The sequence below is a fragment of the Lissotriton helveticus genome, chromosome 11, assembly GCF_964261635.1.
Source record: "Lissotriton helveticus chromosome 11, aLisHel1.1, whole genome shotgun sequence".
NCBI lineage: Eukaryota > Metazoa > Chordata > Amphibia > Caudata > Salamandridae > Lissotriton > Lissotriton helveticus.
Window position 1 is genome coordinate 844,645,388 of NC_136072.1, and position 27,674 is coordinate 844,673,061.

The following is a 27,674-nucleotide window of genomic DNA, read 5'->3' on the forward strand; positions in this document are numbered from 1 at the left end:
CTCGAGATCTAGACCTTGACTTTGACCTCGCCCTTCGAGAACGAGACCTCGACGATTTTCCTTTTCCAGCTTTCAGCTTTGCCACCAGGAGTTTGGTCTCTCTTTCCCTCAGGGCCTTCGGGTTCATCTTTTGACAAGAGGAACAACCATCCACATCGTGGTCGGAGATTAAACACCAGATGCAGTCATCGTGCACTCCCTGCAGGGCTTGAAGCCGGTCTTCTTTGTTGACATAGTCGAAGAGACAAGATACAAAGAAGCAGAAAATGGTAACAAAAAGGCAACAAAGTACCAGTTGGCTACTGAGATTCCCGATAACCGTTAGCATCGACGACGCGGAAAAAAGGGAACTGATGTCATCACGCCGGCGTGGGCCTATTATAGGCGTCGGCGACGTCAGCGGAGTCGCGTGCGATGCCGTGTCTCTATGACGTCCAAGTCGGCGCAAGGCTACGAAAATAATTTCCGAATGTTGCTGACGCAAGGGGATATTCACAAGGTGAGGAATCCACACGGCAGATTATCTATCAGAAATACATGTAACAGTGCCACATATGGTAAAAGGTATATCCTGTACCATAAGTACATATGGCACAGTCTTACAGTCATCCATACACATGTTAATATATCTACAAAGACTTTGTGACTGTACTGTCATAGTGCCCCAGTCTAAGTATTTTGCTTAAACTACAGTATCTGGCTCTAGCGACAGGAGGCTTAAAGTCAATGGAGCTGGTATTGGGGGTGTCTAGTAACAATGCACAACTTGCTTGACCTTTAGTAGCTCACAATGATTTTCACTGATCAGAAGTATTTTACTTTCGAACATTGCCATCCTGATGGAGCCTCTTTAGTAAAGGTCATGCTGAGATGGTTAGTTCAGGTTGCCCTCTAAGCGAGATGCTTCTGGGCAGGCAACCTTAGCACCCTACTCTACAGGGTGATGTTTTATCTTTGATATACTTGCCCAAATTCGTTTTTCGCTTCCAGTGAAACAGATGTAGTAAAACTTGCTTACACATCACAATTATATATATTTTTTTATTTCCACAGGAACTGTTATTGATGTGTTTCCCCGTATTGTTTTCTTATAATCCGCTCTGAAGACTATCTTAGTGAGAAAGAATGGTGATAGCGTCACTGTGCATAGACAAACCTTGTATAAGAAGCACCCATCAGGTAGGGAGATCAGCCAGTTTTCAGCTAATTGGATTTACTCTTAAAGTGGAGATGATCAGATTCATTCAGAGTACAACAATGACTAATGATCTACAGCTTTCTGGTACTTGTTAAAAGGTACTTCATTGAAAACTATACCAGTGGTGGCGGGTCCATCAAGCAGGAGGGTGGTGGGAAGTCCACATGTGCACACATACACCCACCCTTCAAAAGCACACACGCATACACACACCGATTTACAGCACGCACTCACAAATAGACATACATTCATTCATACACATGTGCATTCATGCATGAAATATTAACATAAATTACAGCTGCAGCACAGATCTTGGCCTTCAGGTTCCTGCAGGATTGGGATTGCTGCCTGCTCTCACTGGCTCACTTTAGATCAGCCAATGAGAGGAGGCGGAAGTCCCTCACTCGTCACAGAATGGGATGGGGTCAATGAGACTTCTGACCCCAGCACACTCTGTGACGAGGCATCAGTGATATACACTCAGCCCTGGGCACTTCAGTGGCTTGAACTGAAGCACCCAGATCTGAGGTTTTCAGTGACGCTCCCCCTCGTCATGAGGGGGAGGTCAGGCTGAAGAGGTCACGCCCACAGGAGCTGGACATCTTTAGTCCAGCAAAGTTCAGCTCAGGCAGTCAAGTGCCTGCTCATCTAGTGCAATAAAGCACCTGTCTGCCTGACCTGAACATAAAGAGTGTTTGTTAGGCTGACCTTTGCACAGTCGAACAGTCACTCTTCATGTCGGCCAAAAGGAGGTGTGGGGGTGGTCCCTCCCCTGTTAAGAACGGGCTGCTGCTGAGCTTTGCCATCTTACTCATGAAACTACTGGAAAGAAAACCGACACCTTATTATTTGCCCAAAAAAGATATTTTTTCCTGATAACACACTGTCAATGAAACCTTAGGCACAGTGCATACACTTACCTTCCTCATTACTGCAGTCCATCGTAGAAATATCAAGGTAGGTCTTTTGATGCAACACTGGCATTAGCTGAGACATCATCATCGGGTTACTGAAGAGTCCCTGCTTCAAACTCTCAATCAAGATTTCAACTGCTTTAGAACATTCAGTGTCACTGGTGGATTTGCTGGCAATTAGGACCTAAAGTGCGGTGGAGAAGAGGATGAAGTAGTGAAAGTCAGAGCAACTGAAATGACATATGATAAGAAGTAAACATTTTCCTGTTTTGGCCAGTGGTTACAAAACGTTTACTGGCTAGGGGTTGGTACCCACTCAAGACATCTGGAGGTAGCTGACTTCCAACAATGTCTTTCACTGACTTGTCAGCTCCCGAAGAAGAGCAGAATTGAGTGCAAAGTGGTGCACCACTCAGCATCATGGCATGAAGATTTAATTTATTAACTCTAGAAATAGTTCCACTTCATTCCCTTTCCTTCACCCACTTCATATCTATTCTAATAGCATGCTTCTTCACTGTGGGCCTGATTCACAAATGAGCGCAGCAGGATTTGAAAAGGGATTTATGATTATACATTCTACATTCTTAATCACATCACTGGGATCGGTAGAATTTTAGAATCTTAAGAGTGCCCCTAAGCGGGTGGAAAATCCGCAACAGTGATTTTCTACCATGTTCATAAAGTGGTAGGAAAGCTTAAGGGGGAGAGCTGCTGTAGAGGCAAAATGATCAAGACATCCATAAACGTATAGGTGCATTATCTTGCATGGCCATTCCCACTATGGAAACATTTGTGATTTTACTAACAATGAGGTTACTTGGTGGCGATTGGATGGGGACATCTCTAAATTTCATTGGGGCATAGAAGGAGCTTCTCGAAAAAGGTACAACATTTTCCTTGAGGAGGAAAGAAAGAAAGAAACTCATAGGACCATCTGCCCTGAAAACACAATGCCTGATAAAAGAGGGACGATGAGTAGATGGAGAAGCTGCACAAGTACACTTGAAAATTATGACAGCTGTAGGTTTCAGAGAGTGCTCCATTTTATTTTATACAACCAACGACCAGGTTATCTACTTGCATTCATTTCTACCTTTCTAATGCACTCTGACTCGTGGTCTCCTAGTATAGTGCTATTACTGGATGAAAGGGACCAATCCCCAAGCTCACTTTCAGACTGATCTGCAAAATAAAATATATAGTAGGCGAATTACAGCTACTCGATTTTGCCCTCAACCTTGATCCTATATTTCATAACTCAGCAGACACCCAATGAGCCCTACAAACATTACAGACTAGCCAACTCATTACCCTCTCAACTATCATGAATTCTTATAGCTCAATAAAATCCAATCCAAATTGGATCAACACCCAAACATATTTTGATTCATACTAATCATTCACTCTTGCTAAATGGCATGCTAATAGATCCATCTCCTGGATCCTACAACAGCATCCTGTCACATCAGCTCAGCAAGGTTCCTCCAAAAAAGTCACTTAACCATTCTCTTTAGAAACAAGGATGGATCACTGACCACATCATCACACCAAAACAATCTTGCCATACATCTGAATGCACAGGATGAAAAGACAAATTATCCAAACGTTTCTACATATTTATTATGGTGCAACACATTTATTACAAAGAACCTTTCAATTCTGAACAAAAATGTATCAAACCTTACCTGAAAAGTAATTTAAAAAAAATGAGTTGTTCAATATTGTCAAAACATTTCTACCTGTAGATGCCTAATTCTGCAGCTGGATCTCTGTTCAATCCTGTGTATCCTCACAGAGTACTTCCCTGAAAAAGTTCCACAGAAAAGCCAAGCCGTACATCAACACAACATAACTTTTCCCGTGCCCTAATAATACCCTAACCCAGTGGACTTCAAATGTAAAGGTGTCCCCCCTCTCTACAAAACTATGGCAGCATGTTGTGGGTGTGGATGCGGGGTATGGTGAATCTGAGTGCCCAGCACCTGGTCCACTGTGTAACAGACTCTATTTGGGATGTAAGACCGGTCTGAGACTAGTGAAAAGAAGAGGGCTAATGGCCACACTCCTACCTACTTTTTAACTGTGATTTGTGAATGCCTTTATGGAGAATGTGTCAGAAGTCAAAGGCAGCAAGGATTGACACACACACTGGGCCACCAGACCCAGCAGGCCACCAGGTCTATTCACTTCACAAGCAGGCCAAGAGATAACTCAAGAAAGTGAAGACAATGTCTATGTGATGCCAGTAAAACAACCAAGGAGATGTGTCATCCGGTCTTCGTCAGAAGTATGTTTTTCAATAGAATGTAATTTACCACGTATAAAAGTGTCTATGAGCTTACATAAAACACAATACAATCTGAATTGTTTTGTGGCATTTACTAATATCACTACCCAACTTTATGACTTTCATTTTATTTAACATTCAAAAACATAAAGGTCTGCAAAGATTAAAACGTATCCTAAGCATGTAACATGCACATGTTTACAGCAGAGGCATCAACACTGAACTGTTTTCCAGGATCGGCAACTGTTACTTGCAAGTTCCAATAGGATCCCGTCAACAGCCAAGTTCCTATTGAACTATTTTGCAGGATGCACACAATACTAGGCATACACACAATACTAGGCATACGTTACATTATCATTGCTACTAAACTGGCCTTAGTTATAATGCTGGTGAAGCCATCATTCCTCAATGCACACACAAGCATACCGTTCAGAAGCAGAACACTAAACCAACATTCATTTACATTGGCATCCTACCCAGAAATAGCATGTGGATGCAACATCCACACACAAAACGCACGGAAGTAAGCATAAATAACGAGGAAACACTGGTGAAGCATACTTAACAATGAAAGGCTGGAAAAGCCATCTAATGCCACCACGTGGACACAATACCAATGCAAACAGCACCAGCCACAAAAACCACATGCACGTGCACCAGAGGGTCATGAAGATGCCCAGACATAAGTAGAGCATAAGCATAATTAAAAATTATAGCACAGCCACAGCAATACAAGTAAAACATAATGTATCCCACAGAAAAATCTACACCCACCTTTACCTTTCTTTCCCAGTGGAATAATATTACATACTCCTCAGTAACACAATGCACTTTCTTGTAGCAAACATAGTATGTCAAAGCTTCTGAAAAACTATTGTGGCACAAGATACCCACCAAAGCCTTTGGCTAAGGATAAACCCATGATATTCATATAAAGAGTTAACAACATAAAAATAAAACGTGTGTTAAATAAAATAGACATATAAAAAAATGACAGTATCATTTATTTTTCCTTGCATGGTGCATCATCATGAAAACCCATTCACAGATCCACAAGGGCATGTAAGCGCTGTGGATCAGGCCACATATCGTTACCAGAAGATCTACCGGAAGGATACAAACTCTGACCTTCCTGAGTTGGAAAGCCACATGGTACAGGTCCAGATGAACACTAAATCCTTTCCAAAGATTAAACTACATAAAAATCATCCTCTAGTGATAGTGCACACGGTATGACACATGCACGCTGCAAGGAACAGAAGTCCTGCCAGACTGCGGGTAGACATTGTAGGAGCAATAGATGTAACTGGAAGTCAGGCAGGCGCACACCCTAAGTCAGGCAATACACACCCAATCAAGCAGTGAAAAGGCAGCCACTGAGTCAAGCAAAAGTGTATGTGAAACATTAAGGATGCCATGGGCAAACGTGACTCCAAACACCAATGATCAGACCAGTCCAACAAGAAAACAACTCTAAGGTCATTTGGGAGCCGGGTATGTGCTGCATGATGGAGCTTAGTGGTGGCAATGGACAGTCACCAGGAACATACAATGTGCAGTGGCGGGAGCTCTCAAACACCCGAGGGGACAAGATGCCCATGATTTTAACAAAAGAGTTATTTTAAGATGATTACTTTCTTCTACTAGGAAGTCGGCTTTTTGAACACTGCAACATCATCACACGGCTTCCAAGGATCCTCATCGATATATTAAAAATGCTACAAATGAAAGCAGTTAGGGCATATTTGAACCTTCACAAACACAACCACATTAAATAATCTACTAAATCACTCCTATGGCTCATAATAAACTGGGAGGTAATCATATTTCCCGGTTTCACAACTCAGCACTTGATCCTAAACCACAAGAGTGTGCTATGGTAGCTTCCACTTATTTTCTTTTCAGGTTGCACCAACTAAATTGTGATTTTTCATGAGATTTCTGGTGTTTGCGATTGGTTATTAATCATAAACATGTCTTTGTTTTGTCTTTGTTTATGAACAGTGTATAGTTAATTTACTCATCACAACATATACTATTAAGTGTAACTTGGATGATAAATGTTGCATCTACATTTCTTTGTGATATTTTGTTACAAAAGATATTTTTAAGAACATGCCGGTATTTCTACTAATTTAGAGATGCAGAACCTCATGCGTTGTACAAGATTTAGGTGCCCTATATAGCATTCTATTTTTCAGTGAGTTATCGGTGTTTTATTGATTGTGTGCTTCTAACTTTTGTGACCTTTTTTAGAATAGGTATATGGAGGTGTTAATGTGTCCAGCCAAAGCTGGACATCATTTTTTTTTACAACTGTGATAAACTTGTACTGTACCTGGACTCAACCTTCACCTTACCCCCATTCACTCAATTAAGCTACCAAAGAGTCAAGGTGGGTGAAGACTTCCATCACTGACTGAGAACCCAATCTCCTGGTTAGTCCCTTCAAGGGTATGGGTCAGAGAAAAAGCTAGGTATCAGCTTTCCGAAAAGATAAAATGTTTGCCAAAAAAAGGTAAATAAAAATGTACTGGATATTAGAAAAAACAAACAAGAGCACTACAATGGGTGTTCAACTCACTAAACTATTCTCTAGAGTGAAGATAGACGATGCACTTCTAAGAATTTTTTTTAAATCTCTGCATCATACCTAAAACCCGAGTCCCATTGATTGTTCTTTTACACTTAAGCCACTTTCTTCCATTCGCTAACACAAAAGTGATAAAGAGGCACCAGCTGTACCTACCTGAACACCAAGTGCTGTGCTGTAAATGTTTCCAAAAGTACCATCATCTCTTTGTGACTTCAGTATGTTTTCCTTTATATCCCCAAAGGCTTTTGTGAGTTTTTCTGTCAGGTGCGATGTGTAAAGACCAGAACGCATCAAGCACTGGAAGGCCAGGCCTGCCATGGCCTCCGTATCTGTCAAAAACAGAAACAAAGAGGGTGTGTCAGGTGCCTGAAGTTAATGATGTATCTTCATCTGCATAAAACCCCTTCTTTTATGCCTAAGGTATCACTCCATCAGTTAGCAGTCCACAAGACCTTTACGGGGGACCCAATATACTATACAGACTGTTTCCATAATGTCCTACAAGAAGCATCACGTAAGCCCTTTTTGGAGGTCATTAAGCAAAGCACGAGTACAGGATGAACACGAGTGCAGGATGGACACGAGTACACGATGGACACAAGTAGCGAGAGTCCCCTTACTTTATTTTTAAAGAGTAGACTCCCTACCCTCGTCAATCCAAGGATGAGGGATGAGGGCATGGTGTCAACTTTATATTGAGCTAAAATAGACAGTAGGGCATGTTCTGTTTTTGTCTGTAGTGTTCAGTAGATTACCATAAACTCCAGCTTCAAGGTGGGACATAAGCCTCACATGCAATGCAAAAACACGATCAGAAAATTTAGAACCATAAAGAAATACATAAAACTAACCAATGCAAACCACCAAAACTTTCGAAGGCGGAATAACCCTAGCAATCAGTCAGATAACCAGACTTCAGATGATATCAAACTCCAGGAGGCAGGCAGGATTTCGCACAAAGCTAGACACCAAGTATTTTGAGGGTCTTACTCCAAGATCTAACCTTAGGATATCTTCTTAAGGCTAACTGGGAGTCAAATTATGAGGAAAACTTCAGGCTATACAAACGAGAACAAATCACTTTGGCTAGGCAGCTAGACATTAATATTTGTAAGTTTCTATAAAGGAAAAAGTCGTTCTAAAGTGGATAGATTTACCCACAGTTAACAAGACCATCTTTATACAACACTCAATGGTGGATTTAATATAGTGCAGTGGAAGACAAAGGGTCGCATTAAAAAAATTTAAAAAACGCAGGGTCATATGTGGGGGTATCCCAGATTTTAAACATTACTACTTGGAAATACAGCTACAGAGGATAGCATGATGGCTGGCACAAGCCAAGAGAGGTGAGACGACATACTGAGGGTGGGTACTGTCACTGAACTCCATAGATTTCTCAATTTAGGGCAAAAGCTATTAAACAAAAACATTTTCCAAACTCGTACAGTCAACATGTTACTTCTGGAGCAGATGAGTATCACCCATGGGGTTAGAGGCACTGCATATGGCCTGGTACTTTCAGTGCCTAATTTGTAAAAAATTAAGTGCCAGAGCACTCATCAGGAGGTCACTGCAGCCTACACCACCCATTGCCCCTGCTAGTGCTACCAATGACAGTACCAAACCAGCTACTAACCATCACACTCTTACAAGTGTGACAGTTCAGACTATTCCAGGACCCAACGCTATAAGGTTAGCAAGGGTGGCAGGTATTTTTCATTTTTAAAATATATTGAATTAGTAAACAACTGTTGTTGTGCTCACTCTAAATCAGGTAAACAGCCTAACGTGTGGCAGACTGTCATAAGTGCTGGTGCTGCCAATTAAGTGCCAGTGCTGAGCACCGGAAACCACTGGCTAAAATGAAGCACTGAATGCTTTCCTAGTGGCATTTCCTGGGATTCAGTCTAAGAGAACTTGCGAATTACACTGGTCTAGAGCATGCATTTGGAACACTAGGGACTTGTAACCAGCTGGCTCTTTAATCACATGTGAGCATTTAGATACACGCGTGACCTTCCCTGGGACAATTTATAATGCATGGCCAATTTATTAGATTTTTTCAGATCACTTAGGGTTGTGAAAAATGGCGCATCCTGTCAATGAGGTCCTCCAGACAATTGTGTTATTAGATAATGAAAGTAATGTTATGATTCGCAATAGGTGACACTGCGAAGCACAACTGTTGTGAAGGTCAGACAAAATGAGAGCATGAGCTGGGCAGGGAAATTCCAGATGACGAATGAGAAAGGCTAAGGAACATGTTGCTTCTGTGTTCAGAAATGCAAGGTTTGAACCCCTGCAAGTCAATTATGGCTCTATACGTATCTGACACTAAAATGCCACAATGGGATGTGTACAGGAGGCCGTGGTGGATGTCTCAGATATGGTGAGGATAATGATAACTTCTAGCATTAGGTCTGAGTTGCCGGGTAATAGCTTCTAAATCAAATAACAAAAGGCTGACAAGGGGATCATTCAAACCTTAACTCGCAAAACATAAATAGATTTGATCAACAATATATACATAGAGATATCTCTTAGCACTGAGCATCAAAGTGATAAAGAAAATAATTCATCACTCTGGCGTATACAAGAAAACAAGCTTTTTTACGTAAAAGGTCAAAGAAAATACAGAAATAGAAAGGAGAGAGTCACACAAATTCCAAAGCCCAACGGACTAATGACCCAAAATTGTCCACACTGGATGTGAAATCAGGGTCATGTAGTTTCTCTGGCAGTCTGCTGCAAGGTTTTTTGGGTAGCAGAATCTGAGTGAATCCTGGAATGGAAGCCCCTAACACTTAGCCTGGCACCACGGCAAGGGCAATAGATTGGTTGGTGCTGATAGGAAGCTCATGGGGCCTCATGTAGAGGCTGGCACACCACGGTAGCAGGGCAACATTGTGACAAGGCACACTCGATTTAGAATGAGAGCATTGGGGAACCCCAAACGAGGAAGGGTGGGAGAGTGAAAAGAACACACGCTTGACCAACAGTACTCCCCTAGTTGTATCAATAGTGGCAACTTCCCTCTCAACATGCATCCTACAACTCAATTGGTGCCCAGCTTCACTGAGGTTAGGGAGCATTTGCAGAACTTTGCAGTAGGCAGTCTCGCACAAAAAATGATCCTAACAGCAGAGCACCGGGTAACTGTACTCCGGATCTTGACTAAATCTAAGGCAGACCTGTTATGTTGCAATGTAATCTGCTTCCTTTCCTCTTCAGGATGCAGCTGCACCAAAGTCTTTTCCTCAGTTCAGGAGAAAACTGCCTACCCCTTCTGGGCAGACAGTGAAAGCGGTCTGCCTGTGGTATCATTCTTTCTCTGCACTGGTGTACAGAAATTGTTCAAGTCAAAAGGTGAACTCAGAATAAGCCAATGAGGTCAGCTTATATTCATATATGTCTGCGTTGGGTCTACTATAAATTTGATGCCCCAGATTTTAAGCTGTTAGTAAACGTCTGGAGGGGACCAGTCATTTTAAATTGCACTTCTTGCAGGGGAGATACACTACCACGGCCACGAGCTGCCATGGTGAACTGTCACATTGGTATTGTAGAATGGCACCAGACTATATTTTGTCCAATAAGTGGCTACTAATAGTCGTTTGTTTCTCTGGCAGTCCACAACACTGGATGAGGGAGATAAACAAGCAGCATATATTTTTGTGCAGCGGTGTAGCTCTGAACGTGCTACTGGCTACAGGTTTTCTGCCCAGCGTTGCTTGTCCCGGGACACAGGCTAACCTGGTGTAACTGGCATTTTGGAGGGGAGGTGGACACACAAAGAATCTTTCCTGTTCCATCCAAAGGTATACAGTTTCTGAAATGGGTGAGGGGTGAAGCTCTACACAGGTGGAAAGGAATAAGAATGGAAAACAGAGCTCTGACTTTCACTACAACTTAAAAAGCAGCCAACAACCTACTAAGTAACCACATACATAAAGGGGGACCACACCCACCTAGATGTACCACTCACTACTTGTTGGAACAAAAATTCTCTGAATGGTCTTGTGAAGCTGTGCTGCTATGTTCTTGTACCTTTTCTGTACAGTCCTGTGTTTTCGCCCAATAAGCTCCACAGTCATACAAGCCCACTAAGTTCTATGTATTGGTCAACACCAATGTTCCCTCTAATTTTTTTCCTCTGTGTGCGGCAGTGTAAGGTCTCTGTGCACTGCAGCTAAGGTTATGTGCGCCAGGAACCAGACCGCGTATGTGTGTGCAGCGTCTAAAGAAAATGGCGCGGCCAACATTAAAGTGAAAGTGCCTATGGGGAGCTTTTACACAAAGTGTAATAAAAATAACCACCATTTCTAAGGTTCAAATGCCTTGTTTTGCCCAAAGAATATTTCTTCAGTACGATCATTTACCAATGGATTCTCCTATTCGCAGCTACTACTGCACTCCACTTGTATAACCAAGTTACTTCCTTTACGTGCTCATCTGGTCTATGTTAGCCAGGGAGAGCAATCAAGGCTTACTACAGGGAGAACAATCAAGGCTTACTACAGGAGGTTGAACATGGTTAGGAGCTCATATTTGTAACAGATTGCTTTGCCTACCATCTTTCTTGTTAGTGAGAGTCTTTAGTCCAAGGAAGTTCATTTCCTAAAATCACACGGTTCTAGTGACCTATGCGGTCATTGGAAACCCTCCTCTCTCAACTCTTTTACCATAAGTTGTGCTTACAATGTTTAGTCAACATGGCAAAAACAGTAGGCGAATGCTCCCAAATATCCAGCTTGCTATGGTACATCTGCTTTTTGCTCAAGTTTTCAAAGTCATCCTTGAAGCAAGGCTGAACAATACATTAGGTCTACTGGTAGGTGGCTGAGAATATGAAGGAAAAAAAACGAGTCAAAAAAGGTGACCCATAATCTGACATGCCTAAACATATTCGCATAGGTAATGTTTGTGCCAGAGAGTAGATCTCAGAGTCACGGTGTTGTTGTAAACGAATCTAGGACCCTAGTGTAACTTTTCTCGATGCATGCCCTTATATAGGTATACTTTACCCTATTCTTATATAGGCATAGAAATCATTACCATATTTGGCCTGAGCCTTACAGCCCAAATACGGCAAGGCTACTTCCACTAAGTTCCGAGAATTCACAACGATTTCTTGGAGAAACCCGCCTTCAGCAGCTAGGATCTTCCCCCTGCTTGAATATTAAGTTATCCAAGAAATCCTGGAGTTTTCTAGGAATTGAACCTTTGAGTGACGTTATTAAGTCCAATCATGCATCAAACTCGGCACCTTCATGGTATAAATATGCCTACATTTGCCCAAACTAACACACGGTGGTTCTTGGAGTAGATCGACTAACTACTTGCCCGACGCCCTGCAGCAGCAAGTGCCGAAGGAAGCCGACCCTCCAGCAGACGCACTGAGAGACACTGTTTCTTCTCTTGCCGAGAAATCCAGCTCCAGTGTTTCCAGCTTACCCTTGCGGGTATCTGGGAGATCGAGTCCTGAGAGAGAGATACAAGACCTCCTTCATTCTAAACCAAGGTACGGAGCTGATCAGACCCTTAGAGAATTCTTGATTAGACTCTTGGCAGATTCTAGGCAAAGAATACTAAACTTAAAACTACTCCTAAACTTATTTCTTCCCTTGTGCTAGGCTTAGGTCAGGTACATCGGGGTAGGCGTATTTTAGAAGCACCAGTTGAGTACTTTTAGCCATCTCTTTTATTATTGTATGTATTTTATGCATTTTATCCATTTAAAGCAACTTATGGCTTAGAAACCATATCATGCTTTTACAGTACTACTTTATAATACTGTTTGTATTATATGCCTTGTACTTTATAACCAGCATTACTATTGTAGCAGTACATTTCTCATGCTTGAGATAGAAGACTGTTCAATAAATACCTTTTATTGAAAACGCCCGTCTCTCTAATTTCTCAGCAACTCTGGTGAAACTAAGTATACACGATTGACTGAGTAAAAAAGTTATCTATTGTTTCCACGACTCTGAAGATCGATTTCTTATTCTTGGGAAACAAAGTTGTCATGTTATATGGTTGTCAGAACGAATCCCTTCTTGTATTTTCGAGAAAGTTTCTAGTGACCTCCGAGCTAGCTGGCACACACATAATTAAGTCCAATATATTCGGCAGAGACCTAGTTGACCTTAGTCCTACGTCTAAACTGCAGTATATATTATTCCAATGCGCAGAGCCTATTGGGAATATAGGAACTACAGTACATGGCGCCCAACGTTTGGTAAGGCGATAATTTAACGCTAGATACTAGAGTAACTCAGTCGTGCTTTTCACACAGACCCCTTTCTCCCGTAAAAACTCCAAAAGAAGTCTGTAGTGGGTGAAAGGATAACATCCGCCAAAACTGAGTAGGACAAAAAATCCAATGTATTAGTTTTAGGTTTGTTCAACGTTGAAGGATACAGTGTTCCAAAATATTGTGCACCTAATCTTTGTTTCCTTGAAACTTATTCAGCAAACTCTTCAATAAGTAAAAAATAATGGTTACTGACGAAGAATTAGCTGCAGCAGCAGCTCAAGCGATCTTAGATGACGCTGAAATACTAGAAAATGACAGGGATGCTATACTGCTCTCGATAAATGTAAGAAAAAGTATAACTTACAAACTGATAAATAATGGAGTATCAGCAAGAGGAGGCAGAGTAATCTTTGTCATAGAGGCACATGAATATCGGCAGACAGAGGTATTCTATTCATGGATTCAGTTTCCAGGAGCAAATGCAGGAACACAAGAGTTCCACTACTACAAAGCAGAGGAACCTCCAACGGAATACGTTCCTATCGAGGACATTGAAATTTCATTAACTTACCAAGAGCATCAGCTCTGGTTTAAAGGCGCCCTAAAACATGAAAATCACATTACCAGGCTCGGTTCACTAGGTAGACCTGGAGCTACATGGCCGGTACTAGCCAGCTATACACCACATCCAGACATTGAAAGGATGTCAGATGTAGAATTGTTAGCACAGCTAAAACAGTTAATTAAAATACATAGACAATTGGTCCAATATGTCATGCAGACATTAACAGTCCAACCAGCTGTAAAAATTCCACAGCACACCCCTCACCAGGGGAACACAAATAAAATAACTCCACAGACTATACAATCGGTCATTGGAAAGTTGCCTGCCAAAAGGGAACAAATTCCGTTTTGGTTAGCACAAAAAATTACTCAAATAGAGGCAGTATTTCCTGATAGTACACCTCATGAGAAACACAGGATTCTGACAATCTGTTTACCTATGGGGATTGCACCACACGTAGAGGATTGTGACACTTGGGGCACAGTCTTTGCTTCAATCTACACAAAAACACATGGTGTTCCGTCCATGGCGGTAATACCAGATGTTTTAAGGCAGATTCAAAATGAATACGGTCCAGAACCAGCTTTAAATCTAGGTATGAAATTACTGAAAGATTTCAAACAGGTATCGGCTATACTACCAGCCAACATTAGAGGTGAAGCAGCATCAGTGGCAATCTGCCAGAAATTAAAAGAAACAGACATTACTGAGCAACCATATGAGCTTGCCAGAATCATTGAGAAATCCTATGAAGAATTAGGTAGAGATAGTTTGGGTGGGAAACCACTAAAACCACAATTAATGGAAAATCCTGAAAAAGTTCTTATTAAAAACAATCTCACTACTCCTAGAAAGAAGTGGGAAAATAATAAACAGACACTTCCTAGAGAGAAGCGTTCTCAGTCCAGAGGAAGGTCTCCCCAACGGAGAGTTAGATCTCCTGAACGGGGAGGAAGATCTCCCAAATGGGAGCCCTCTGAAAAAAGATATAACCTTAGAACTAGGGATACTTTAAGAAAACCTGATAGATATCAAGATAATGACACACGTCCCTCTCGATCTTTTCAGACTTCTTCGCAGAAATCAGAAAGAAGAGGACGGTCAGAACACAAAGAAGAACGCGTCAAGTCCAAAGACAAAGAAAAAAAGCTAAATTTTCAAAAAAGAAGGTAGCAAGCATAAAACTTAAACATGCCGAGGATTCTGAGGACACAACTCAAGAACGGGGAATGGGCTCAGACAATGCTAGACAGCACAGCAGAAGTGACCATAGCTCGCAAGATCTTGAGACAGTGGACTTGAATGAATACATTCAAGTTGAAACTGCCGACACCAGGGTTAGGACACTCCACAAGTTATATGAAATAACACTCCGGATGCAGGGGTACATAACTAGAAAGATAAAAGCTCTCTTTTGGGACAAGCTTTCCAAGGGTTATGACATACTTCTAGCTGAAAAAGACTGGCCACCTGTTGTTGTTAGGGAGTGCCCGCACAGCGAAGAAATGATTATGCCAGCCTTCTCAAATCACATTCCAATTCATAAAAAATATACATATGCAAGGAAATGGGCGGTAGCTCAAGCACCAGCATTATATAAAAATCACGTATGATGGGATGAGGACTCTCCTCACCACAAAATACAGTTAAAAAACCAACCTACTGCTCAGAGACAGTACCCTGTTAAACAGGAAGCTAAAAAACAAGTCAGGGAGATTTTAAATCAACTTGAATATCAAGGGGTGATTGAAACATGCACCTCATCTATGAACAATCCTTAGTTTCCTGTCTCCAAACCAGACAATTCATATCGTCTAGTTTTGGATTACAGACACCTAAACTCCTGTTGTAAAACATTCGCAGTACAAAATGCACATAGTGCTGCACTGATGAATAACATTGTGCGCAAGAAATATAAAACCCCATTGGACATTTCAAATGGGTTTTTCTGTCAAAACATTGCACCAGAAAGCAGACACCTGACCGCTTTCTCAATCTTGGGGACACAGGGACAATTTTGTCGTCTCCCCCAGGGATTCAAGAATAGCCCTGGGTTATTTTCAGCCAGAGTGACAGAGTTACTACAAATGTACGACAATGAGGCATTATCTTATGTCGATGATATCTATCTTACAGATGTCGACTTGGATGTACACTTGAAAAGAGTGAACACCATAATACTTGGGTTTGCTTCTGAAGGGTATAAATTCAATTTTAAGAAATCACGAATTTCCCACCTCAATGTCCTATTTTTAGGGTACGAGTTATCAAGTGAAGGCAAAAGCCTGGCAGCAAACTTTCTTGGGAAGTGTGCGCTGCTTCAACCTCCAAAAACACTGAAAAACCTACAGTCAATTCTAGGTTTCCTGAATTTCAGTAGAGCTTACGTTTTGAATTATGCAGAGAGGGTTAAACCTCTCTATGAACTAATCAAACCAGATTTCAAACCAACTAATTGGACTCAAGCACACACAGAAATTCTGCGTTCAGTCCAAACAGACATGTTAGCTAAAAAACAGTTACAGACAAGCGAAAACGTTCGCAATCTAGTGATCCGTGTCATCCCAGGAAAATGAGAATTCACATACCTGACCTTTAATGAAGGTGAAAAGGTACCAATCGCTTACAAATCACACTTGTACACACAAGCTGAGATGAAATTCTCATCAACAGGAAAAATTCTGACAGCGGTTTAAACTGCAGTAGCAAAAGAGAGAGCTCTTGCACGGGTAAACGTATAATGATCGTTACAACTGTACCTGCCTTGGAAGCAGTGACAAGAGCTAGCATTCCCAATGCAAAAGCTTTACATCCGAGATGGATTCAATGGGTTAACTCTCTTGCTGCAACAGACGTTGAATATCATTTTGACACTAATTTAAAGACACAAGAATTTCTCCAATACGAATATGAATGTCCTCTGCAAACTGAAATTCTGCCTCTGGAACATTACGGATGTATAATCTATACAGACGGATCAGCACAGCCCGCTATTGGGGGTAAACAAGCCTATAGTGATGCGTGCGCGATTGTTAAAGGTCGCTGGCACGAAGGCAAATTCAGACCTATGGTCACTAAAACTCAATCACTCGGGGACTGTACAGCTCAGCGAGCTGAACTACAGGCTTTCAAGATGGCACTTGAGAATACCGATCGCGTATTCCCCACACTAATAGTGTGCGATTCGTATTACTGCGTACAATCTTCCAATGAGTATCTGCAGAACTGTGTTCAGAACGATTTCAAAGACGCAAAAGGTGGCACAATAAAGCATAAAATGCTTTGGGAACAAGTAGTTCTTTTGCAGAAAGAACTACAAAAGACTTGCATGATTCATACACTGAGTCATCAGCTTGATGACGTTCACGTTGCAGGGAATTCATTGGCTGATGAAGCCGCAAAGGCAGCTGTACAAACGGCTTCCGTAGCTGCAATCACCCAGTCAAAAACAAAAATAGACAGCAAAATAATGCAAGCTGTCACTGCTACAGACAAAGACAGTGGTAAGACACTCCTGAAAGGCTTTCCAGTAAAGTACTCTTATATAACTGATGTAAACTCCGTTCCTTTTGCTCGAATCCCTGGAGTGGGGGATAGGGCAATCCCAAACATGGAACATAGGTTAGGACTAATTGTAGCAGCACATGAAGGGCTAGCATCTACACATGCGGGAATTTCCGCCACGGTGTCATTATTAAAACAGAGATACTGGTGGCCGCGCATGAGTAAACAAACTAGAAATTATGTTCTAGAATGTGAAATCTGCCAGAAAATAAAAGTTTCTACAGTGAAACGTCCTGCACAGACACCCCTTCTGATTTCAGACAAACCACTAGCTTGTGTTTACCTGGACAACTGTGGTCCCTTAACTAGGGATGGCAACTATAAATATATTATGGTCGCAGTGGACTCCTGCACAAGATTCATTTGGATGTGGCCCCAGCGCTCGGCTGATGCCAGAACTGTTACAAAGGATTTGTGAGTCTTTATCGGCACATACGCAATTGGCACGCTACATTCTGACCAGGGTCCTGCATTTAGCTCTAGGGCTTACAAGGAGGCCATGGTCAGCTTGGGTGTTGCATTGCGGTATTCTAGTCCCTTCCATCCCGAGGGTAATGCGGTAGTGGAAAGAAAAAACCGTGACATAAAGCAATCCATAACAGCCAAGGTATTAGGTTCGGGTGACGGGTGGGTCAAACATCTAATAAGTGTCCAACATAGTCTTAATAATCTGCCAAGAAATTCTCTGGGTGGAGTCACTCCGTATGAACTAATGTTTGGTACTAGAATGATTATCGGGGACCTCGATAGTCAGACTTCAGTGGTAGAACAAAAACCCTTTGATATCAAAGATCGTTTGGCTGTTTTACAGGACTTAAATGAAACAAGAAGAAGTCTGAGTAATACAATACAGAAACAAACGACCGCTGAAGGAAAACCACCTGTCCCAGCAAGACCTGTCTGGATTCCAAAGATTAGGGATCTAGTCAGAGAGAAAATTGCGGTAAAGAAGGAATTTGGGCCTTCTTACAGAAAAGTCGTACCTGTCTTGGCAATCCACGGAACAAGATCAGTAGTACTACCGCCCCTTGCTGGTAAAAGGGAGAACAGAGTTGTGTCAATCGACCTGGTCAAACCACAATCATGTGGCCAATAATAAGTAGTAGGCCCAGTGGACTCCCGAGAAGTAGCAGGCATCCAAATCTTGCTAAAATCCAAGAGGTTGAAACTGAAAGACTGATCACATTGGATAAACCTGCAGTGAGAAAAGAAGGACTATGCAACAAAGTGATGGAACTTATGCCTCTGGATACCCAAATAACAGTTCATCAAGACACACTTATCTACAATGATGTGACATCTGACTACATAGATATGGTAAAAAGAGAAAAGGCTCCAGTGACTTCGAATAATCCTGAAGCTATCCCAACAATTGACAGAACTGCTTTTGGCTATTTCATAAACTTTGATACCTTTTCAGAAGATCCCAGTGAAATTGAAGAAACGCCAGGAAACATAAACACAAACAAAGAAAAGTTAACAGAACTCTTTCATCAACTTGGAAAAACATATCTGGTTTCACCATGGGTTGAATTTTGGATTGGGTTAGGTGCATTTTTTCTCCTGCTCTGGCTCATACTTGTGTTAAGCTTGGGAAGGATGATATATGGAAAATATAGTTCTATGGACACAGCAAGTCAGAAAATCAACTTGGTCCTGACACCTCACAAATCATCTCATCGTGAAAAAAGAGACCTGTCATCAGTGAAAATCACAGCCGTACCTATACCTGGTGGTATAGCATGGGACACTACTGACTATGACATTCATTGCCCGGTGGAACTGCTGAAGATTCCACACCAATTTAAGGTTTCTTTAAGTGACTTTGCATCACCCAGCACATTTAGTGATGATTGGGACTTTGAAGCTGTTAATAACATGATGTCTGATTTAGAAATGTCAGCAAAATTCACAGAACATGAATACTTACAAGGTTCATCAGATTATGAACAAATGTATTGTTTTAATCACTATGGTCATCATTATTTGCATAAAACTGCTAACCCTAGAAATGTTTTTACTTATAAATCAATGGGAACATTGTTCAACGCCAGCAAAAGGCAGCTTGAGAACATTTTATGTGAAATTTCAATACTTCTCAGGGTATAATGTTACCAATCCAGAAACGTTTTATTTTAGAAATGAAAATAAGAACGGAATGAAAACAATGTTGACCAACACTAAACAAATTTATTCTGAAACTTTTATGCTCAAATGTCTACATTGGGTTTTGACTTTTGGAACGACAACATTGAGACGAAGACCTTCTGGGGTACAAAAGATTGGCAGGTGCAAGGTTTAGAAGCATCATTCAGAGCCTGCATAACACCAGAACAAATAATGTTCTTAAATGACACTGTTCAACAAACATCTTGTCTTGGCATTGCTAAGATAAAAGATTTAAACAAACCGTCTATACCTAATCCCATACCTGACAGTAATAACAATACTGATAAGGACTTAGACGTATCCCACATTTTAAAACAAAACAGAACTGATCCTGACTGGAAAAAATGGTTAATCTGGCCCACAGACACTAATAACTGTCAAGATAGATTCCTGAACAAAACACAGGGGTTCAAAATAAACAGGCCAGATCCGAGATACTCCCAGAGACAACATCCAGGGATAGTAACTACTTATAGTGTAGGGAAGCTATGCCTTGAATGGCTACAGACATCTACACTCTCAGAGATTAAACAACACTTATCTTTACTTAAAGAAGGCAATGATTTGCAAGATTTCTTACTGGGACCTCGCAAACCACATCAAAAACGTTTCATATACGCCGGTATTTACGCTGGGTACAAAGAAGCTTGGAAAGTAACGCAAATGGAAACTGCAGAAAAGATACGAGAAATTGAACGTATTAACTTAGAGAAAAGTCTCTCTGTAGTGGACAATGGGTTAACGACTGTCCTCCAGAATTTATTCTTTGGACAACCATTGTGTCTTCTGCCATTGACATAATAGAGCAGGACTTGCTAATGCTACAACATGGCCAGTCCCAATTACGTTCTATCATGCAGTTAGGCTGGACGTTGCAAAATCTGCATTCAGGCTACGTGCCTTGGCCTCTAATCAACACAACGTCATTGTTTTCTGTATTTAACCTTACAGATAAACAAATCTCTTTGGCACAAAAAGGAGCAGACTATACGGTGCTGAACATTGAAAAAACTGGAAAGGTTGCCATTGACAGTTTCTGAGAAACCTGTCACTGAATGGATAATTCATGACACCATAACAATACCAATACCGGTGACGATTTTCCAATTTCAGTATTGTCTACAGCATATACCAGCAGGCCTGTATGAAAGGTTCGGTAAAGAATACATTAAGTCAACCTGGACTTTACCTTACACACACAAATGTTGGAATAGGGGAACAGCGGTATTCCTTAGTGGTAATAATTGTAAAAATTCACTAAGTGGTACACTTTTGTGCCAAGGTATTAATTTACATGGAGCCTGCGATGGTTCTGCAAATAACCTCTCATGCCATCTGCACGGAACTCCCTCCACAGTAATAGAACCAATTTTCAGACAGCTATCCAATGGCAGCTACGTTTTACTGAATGATCACAGCTGCTGTGGCATGTTGCCAGGAAAACTTTATCTCGTTAGTGTGTCCTCCAGGGTTACTTGCTGTATGCAAGTATTGTATCCGAGGAGCAAGTCAGACAGAGGGACGGCATTATGGCCTTCACTGAATATCTCTTCTATACGGATTGATACTTTAAGCAGAATGAAAGCCATTCTTTTGCAAAAAACTGTGCCACTGACCTCGTCTAGAGAAATGTATGATCTGCAAGTCGCAAGGACTTCGGCAGAGATACATGCCCTATTATCAACAAATTGTCCTACGCATTTTGTAGAAATGTTGAGCCAAATCTTAAACATGTCTGATACCAGCGGAATCGCACATGTATTTAAGACAATTTTTTCGGGACTGTTAGCACCTTTTGAAGCGGTCCTCGGCATTTTTCCAAATTTCGTACACTCTGTGTTCGGTGGACTACCTCTCATCTTGGGACTCGTAGCTGGGATACTATTTTTATTTCTCCTGCTTCGATATGGCAAGTCCGGCAAACAACGATACCCAGATATCCATGGAAGAAGCCCTCTGTGCAATGAGGTATCGTGAGCGGATAACACAGATTCTCGGCTTGGCTCGTTTAAGAGACCTGAACACCACTTGGTTTCTTTCGTTCAGACCAATCTGGCAAGATTGCATCTTACCTGTTCTGCGATGCCTGCTTTGCGGAGAAGAATGCGTGTTAGACATCTGTCTTACACTTCCATCAGTACTGCCATCGGATGTTGACGCTTTGCTAGGTCCTGTAACGGCTCATGCATCGTGTTGCCCCCAACGGCTGCCAATTCTGATGACGGCATTCATTGAGGTCTCACCGGCAAGTTTAACTGCGGGTGAGGTATGAGAAACTACAGGCATATAGGTAACATCGACTGCTGACATTGCTAATGCTTCCAACGCTGACGGCAATGATCAACACCTATGCGCATTTGATCTGCTTGATCAAGTAGTTCCACGTTCGCCTACTATGGTAGACGGCTTCTTTGCCAGCCTCGATGATCTGATGTTTTCTCCTGACTCTGAGAATAACTTTTGATAATATTGACACGGCGTTCCCTGAACTCTGAAAATTCGTCCTTCATTTTTCAAAACAAACCCTCCGGCTTACAAACTTTTCTACAAATGCAACTTTTGAACTTTTTCCAAAAATTTGAATTTATTTTTTTGGGCACAGAGTATTTTGCTTAAAGTAGAACTATTCATAGAGAACAAGATTTCTTTATAGAACTTCCTACTGACAATATTTTGGCCAAGCCGTCATAACACGATGGTTTCAAATATTATGCTATGGAATGGTCTCGATTTCATTTTTCTTTTCTGTACAGACTTAAGAGACATTTCATGAATGTATATTTTCGTTTTGCTTTGTAAATATTTGAAGGTATGCTTTCTTATTAGCTCATACAGTGTGCTTTCACTTTTGGTTTTTCATGTAAACAAGCCTTACTTTACTTTAGATTTGATCAGTGCTTATAGGTCTAGTCTTATTGAACTTAAGATCGTGGAGTGGGTGTTGTAAACGAATCTAGGACCCTAGTGAAACTTTTCCCGATTCATGCCCTTATATAGGTATACTTTACCCTATCCTTATATAGGCATAGAAATCATTACCATATTTGGCCTGAGCCTTACAGCCCAAATACGGCAAGGCTACTTCCACTAAGTTCAGAGAATTCACAACGATTTCTTGGAGAAACCCGCCTTCAGCAGCTAGGATCTTCCCTCTGCTTGAATATTAAGTTATCCAAGAAATCCTGGAGTTTTCTAGGAATTGAACCTTTGAGTGACGTTATTAAGTCCAATCATGCATCAAACTCGGCACCTTCATGGTATAAATATGCCTACATTTGCCCAAACTAACACACGGTGGTTCTTGGAGCAGATCGACTAACTACTTGCCCGACGCCCTGCAGCAGCAAGTGCCGAAGGAAGCCGACCCTCCAGCAGACGCACTGAGAGACGCTGTTTCTTCTCTTGCCGAGAAATCCAGCTCCAGTGTTTCCAGCTTACCCTTGCGGGTATCTGGGAGATCGAGTCCTGAGGGAGAGATACAAGACCTCCTTCATTCTAAACCAAGGTACGGAGCTGATTAGACCCTTAGAGAATTCTTGATTAGACTCTTGGCAGATTCTAGGAAAAGAATACTAAACTTAAAACTACTCCTAAACTTATTTCTTCCCTTGTGCTAGGCTTAGGTCAGGTACATCGGGGTAGGCGTATTTTAGAAGCACCAGTTGAGTACTTTTAGCCATCTCTTTTATCATTGTATGTATTTTATGCATTTTATCCATTTAAAGCAACTTATGGCTTAGAAACCATATCATGCTTTTACAGTACTACTTTATAATACTGTTTGTATTATATGCCTTGTACTTTATAACCAGCATTACTATTGTAGCAGTACATTTCTCATGCTTGAGATAGAGGACTGTTCAATAAATACCTTTTATTGAAAACGCCCGTCTCTCTAATTTCTCAGCAACTCTGGTGAAACTAAGTATACACGATTGACTGAGTAAAATAGTTATCTATTGTTTCCACGACTCTGAAGATTGATTTCTTATTCTTGGGAAACAAAGTTGTCATGTTATATGGTTGTCAGAAACTAATCCCTTCTTGTATTTTCGAGAAAGTTTCTAGTGACCTCTGAGCTAGCTGGTACACACATAATTAAGTGTAATATATTCGGCAGAGACCTAGTTGACCTTAGTCCTACGTCTAAACTGCAGTATATATTATTCCAATGCGCAGAGCCTATTGGGAATATAGGAACTACACTACAGTGTCTCAGTGACAGCCAGTGGAATAATGGGCATCTGACACAGTGTGCAGGAAAAGGTTAATAGTTCAGGGCGAGGTGTGTGAGGGGTAAAACGGGATATAAAAAAAGAATGTAGCAGGACTACTGATTCTGATATTAAGCTAGCGCCCGCAGCATGACCCCAAGGAACTAAAGACTAAAAAGCCCTTATTTGACCTGACTACACATGGTAAAGATTTTCATTAGACAAATGTTGGACCAACCACATAGAACCGACAAACTAGGATTAGAGTTGAACCAAACCTTCAAAAACAAATACCTCTAGCACAGTAAAGTCCAGCAGGTAACAATTTCAGAATCAGATAAACTGGCGGCAGTCAAGAGGATAGTATCCTACAGCCTATGGCGAAACAGAAAAAACCTTGATGTTGCTCAACTTGAAAAGTATTGGATCACACAGAGAGGGTATGAGGATGATTGGAGATGATGCAGGTTCACGACACTCGTCATGAAATGCTCTTTGTAGGTCCTTGGCACTTTGGTTAAAGGGATGTCCTCCAGTTTGGTTGTCGCAACTGGACTGCAAGGTCTTGGTGGCTAATTTCTTGAAAATTACCTTCTCAAGGCCTTTCCTCTTTGTCCATCCTGGTCAGGGCGTCACACCCATACACAATATATTCCTTTTACTCTAAGGTGGGTTGCAAAGCCATGCTGCACATCACAGATTCTTGAACTCCAGACAAAATGCATGTTACTGACTCAAGATGGCAAAATGTGTCCTACTTTGGGCTCATGTTAGCAAATCGAGAGCCAAATAATGCACACGTTGTTTAAGATTCAGTCACTTCAATTCCCTCCTTCCTGAGCTTTTGCAAAGCGAGGTGTACTGGCTGCCAAGAGCAATTAGAATGTGGTTTGGCCAAGAATAAGCCTAAGTAGCCTTGTTTCTCGGTTGCTAACCAATGCCTAGTTGTTGCAGGAGGCATGTTTCAGGCACTTAGATCCTACAAGTTGACAAGAATATCTGACAGAGAATCACCATTATTTGCAGCACTTACCCTGTCCATCACTGAATATAAACGTACACTTCTCTCTGCAGCATAAAACACACCAGGGTATAATGTTAGGATTGAAACCTACAGTCTGCGGGATACACAGAGGAGCTATTTGCACTTTTGACTCACGAAAGTCAAACAGACCTCTGGGGCAGAGATGCAAAGTTCTCATTCATCCCAGTAAATACTTCAATTTAAAGTTCAAACTAGAACCACATTTCAAATGCTGTTGTCAAGGACATTAAAGGAGTCCTTCTCTTTTGTTATGGCATGACAGAGGCTGTGCTCACTTTCTGTTGTGTGCTTCACTGCAGCGCGAGTACCCTGCATTACACTGTAATGTGACAGGCAGAGGTGCAACTAGAGCCAAATTTCAGGGAGGGGGAGGCGATTACAATTCTGGGGTGTGAGTGTGTGGGGGGGGGGGGTAATTCTTCCAGTAATAATATGCAGAGTGGAGATGTAGGGGCACTAAAAGGGGTGAGAAAAAGCCTTGTTAACAAGTCAATGGGCTTTAAAGACTCGTAAAGTACTCGGTGCAGCTGGCAGATGAAAAACTGTCTGTGTGTGCCCGGGGAAGCTCTCAGCCTAGGTTGACACACACGATGGGGGAGGTGGTGGGGGGCGGGAGTTTTGAGGGCATTTCGCGCAGTCCAGGCTACCCTGTTTTCTTACGGCCTACCTGTCGCACAGACATCTGTATTTGAGGGGGCATTGAAGGGCTGAATGTGCACGCATTTGCACGCCCCATGAACAAACCTGTCTGGCCATCATATTATGCTGCTTAATTGACTGTCACGTCGGTGCTAGTGAATTTGAATGTGCCACGCCGGGATGTCGCAGAGTGAATGTTTAAGTTTGTTGACAGCCCAGATCGAGTTGAGTGAGTCAGCCCCCTGCTGCAAGCTGTTCGAGGGATCGGCTATGTGCGCGCTTCACATAGGACAATGCACGCTGGGGGTCAAAGAGGTGCGCAGGCGCGCAGGTTCGAGGGAACACTGGTCAACACTTGAGTTGAGCTTTGATGTCTGAGAGATACCCAAAGTGTACCCTATTTAAAGTAAGAGCTGCTACCACCATCTCAACCCAAGCTACATGGTCCCCAACTGTGGTGGCAGCAAGATTCTAGTTATGGGCAATTAACTTTTTAGCTGTATCCACTATGGGGTGGTTGTTTATCATCTCTACCCATAACATATTTGTTTAGGAACCATGACACAAATCCTTTTCAATTAAATGGTTCAGACATACATGAAGGCTGCCGGTTGTATATTTTTAAAAAAATGGATTGGTGAGTGCTGGAGTCAACTGGACCACACGTGTGTGCTACGCATATGGGGTCATATTACAGACTTGGTGACATATAGGGCCATATTACAGACAGGTTGAATGGTCCTGGTCTGTGCCACTGGGTACCTCAACTGTGCATGATGGGCTTAGACCAGAGGAGTGCACTCTATAACAATATATGTGCTGTTCCCAGTGTAGATCTAAACCTGTGCCTGCACGGAGACGTGCGCATTACCTGTTTGCAGCAGCCAGTGTGCATTTCACTGTGTGACAAACAAGGTGATGGAAGGAATGCTTGAATTAATCTTTGCCAATGGCGATCACGTGAGGCCACATTTCAGACCCCTGTTTTCCAACCACCATGTCACTCTAAAAAAAAAAGACCTGTAATATCCAAATCAGTGTTCGAGAGGACCAGTCCATTCCAAACTACTAGGCCAGATCCTCTTCAGATGGGAACACAACCAACCCCAGATTGATTTCAATCTACTTCATTAATATCAGTGAGCTATAGCTTGAGACCTGTGGCACAGTGAGCACAGAACCCCTGTAACTCAATGCAGTTAGTATGTCTACTTCAACAAACAACAAGGTGATGGCTGAGATTAATTCATGCTTTCCACCCACCCACTTTTTTAATTTACTTAATGTGAAGCCCTACGTGTGATGGGTACAAATAGATGTCAGTCCTCTGTTCACTTAGTCTTAGTACTCGCGCTGCACTCTACTGGCATGGCCCAAAAAGGCTGAAACCTGACAGTGGTTGCCAGTGTGGACTGGCAGCTCTGGTGTAGGACCAAGACTGATTTGTAAATGGCAGGTTCCTGTAAGAGGTGTAAAAAAAAAAAAAAAAAAAAAAAAAAAATTTAAACCAGATGTACTAGAATGCGAATAATTACCAGTGGTAGAGATTAATTCAAGAATACAATTTGTCACTCCTTTTGATATTCAAAATGATACAACAAAATGTAATCTGGAAATCCATTGTAACAGAATCTTTGTGTGAAGAAGTGGTGGTAATCTTAAGAAAAACATCACTACAGAGCCAAAATGGTACCTTAACCACTTGTGCTCTGACACAAACCAACAAATTCTCAGGTGTGTACCAGACATTTAATGCAGAGAGCCATATATCGTTTCCATATCTTGATTAGGGGCAGCTCCTCTGCTAAGGCGGGGGAGTGTCGCCCCAAGCAGTGTGGCAAAAGGAAAAATAAAATGATAATAACTTGTTTTTATTATCGTTTTATTCTTTCCAGGCTGCTCTACTCTTAGAGCAGGGCAGGGGAGAAGTGGTTTGTGCACTCCAAGTGCGCATAAATGCTTGCCATGCCCTCCGGGGCCGGCCAAACATTCATGCACCCTTTGCATATTCTCCGTGCAGGCTGAATTACAGTCGGCGTGGAGAACATGCCCAGGCCCCAAGTCTCCATCTGAGCACCGAACCGCGGCACTCAGACCAATCACAACACTGCATTGCAGTGTTGTGATTGGTCAAGTCAAGTCAGATAATTTATATAGCGCACTACATACCCAGAGGGTCTCAAGGCGCTTGAGATCAGGGGAGTCTGGGTGTGCT

General features: G+C 41.9%; 1 protein-coding gene across 1 annotated transcript in view; it reads right to left on the reverse strand.

The window, feature by feature from the left end:
* Window positions 1–1,817: 1,817 nt before the first annotated feature.
* Window positions 1,818–27,674, reverse strand: part of LOC144790903 (transcobalamin-2-like) — a 121,371-nt gene continuing 95,514 nt past the window's right edge. The window contains exons 6-8 of the mRNA XM_078665545.1: window positions 7,155–7,330; window positions 2,119–2,296; window positions 1,818–1,876 (exon numbers count right to left, since the gene is read on the reverse strand). Coding sequence (XP_078521671.1) covers window positions 1,818–1,876; window positions 2,119–2,296; window positions 7,155–7,330 — 413 coding nt within the window. The remainder of the gene's footprint in view (window positions 1,877–2,118; window positions 2,297–7,154; window positions 7,331–27,674) is intronic.